The sequence below is a fragment of the Phaethon lepturus genome, unplaced genomic scaffold (assembly GCF_000687285.1).
Source record: "Phaethon lepturus isolate BGI_N335 unplaced genomic scaffold, ASM68728v1 scaffold54744, whole genome shotgun sequence".
NCBI classification, from domain to species: Eukaryota; Metazoa; Chordata; class Aves; order Phaethontiformes; family Phaethontidae; genus Phaethon; species Phaethon lepturus.
Window position 1 is genome coordinate 4416 of NW_010538040.1, and position 573 is coordinate 4988.

Consider the following 573-nt stretch of genomic DNA (forward strand, 5'->3'; position numbering starts at 1 on the left):
GGAAGGTGGATGCCGCACATTCATTGGCCACCTCTGGACTCTCCACGTAGCTGGACTTAATGAAGGGCCCTTCACCAGGAGTGTCCTCCTGGCCATGGACCCTCTCAGTGGCGAAGTTGGCAGTGTTCTGCTGGGAGGCCATCTTGTTGCTGAAGGGGCTGATGAACTTCCCGTTGGGACTTGACAAGCACTGGTTAAAATCTGGTGGAGGAGTGTACATCTGGGCCCTTTCTACTTGTGGGGCAGACTCTAATCTGCCGGGAGCTGTGCTGGGGCTGGGTTTGTAAGACCGGGAGCACCTCTCTTTGGCTTTCTTCCAGCCCAAGTGGTACAACTCGGCCAGGCTGAGGAATAGGGAGAGCACTGCCACAGCCAGCATGAAGACAATGAACACATTCTTCTCTGTGGGACGGGAAACGTAGCAGTTGACGGGGTGGGGGCAAGGTGCCCGCTGGCAGATATACAGGGTCTCCAGGAAGATCCCGTACAAGACGTACTGTCCCACAATGAAGGCCACTTCCATGGCAGTGCGAATCAAAATGCTGTAGACGTAGGTGTCTAGCAGGCTGACCC

General features: G+C 55.7%; 1 protein-coding gene across 1 annotated transcript in view; it reads right to left on the minus strand.

Moving 5' to 3' along the window:
- GJA5 (gap junction protein, alpha 5, 40kDa) overlaps positions 1-573 on the minus strand; it is a 17414-nt gene that overhangs the window by 105 nt on the left and 16736 nt on the right. Inside the window, 2 exon segments of the mRNA XM_010286644.1 lie at positions 1-568; positions 570-573. The exon segment at positions 1-568 is cut by the window's left edge and continues 17 nt beyond it; the exon segment at positions 570-573 is cut by the window's right edge and continues 523 nt beyond it. Coding sequence (XP_010284946.1) covers positions 1-568; positions 570-573 — 572 coding nt within the window.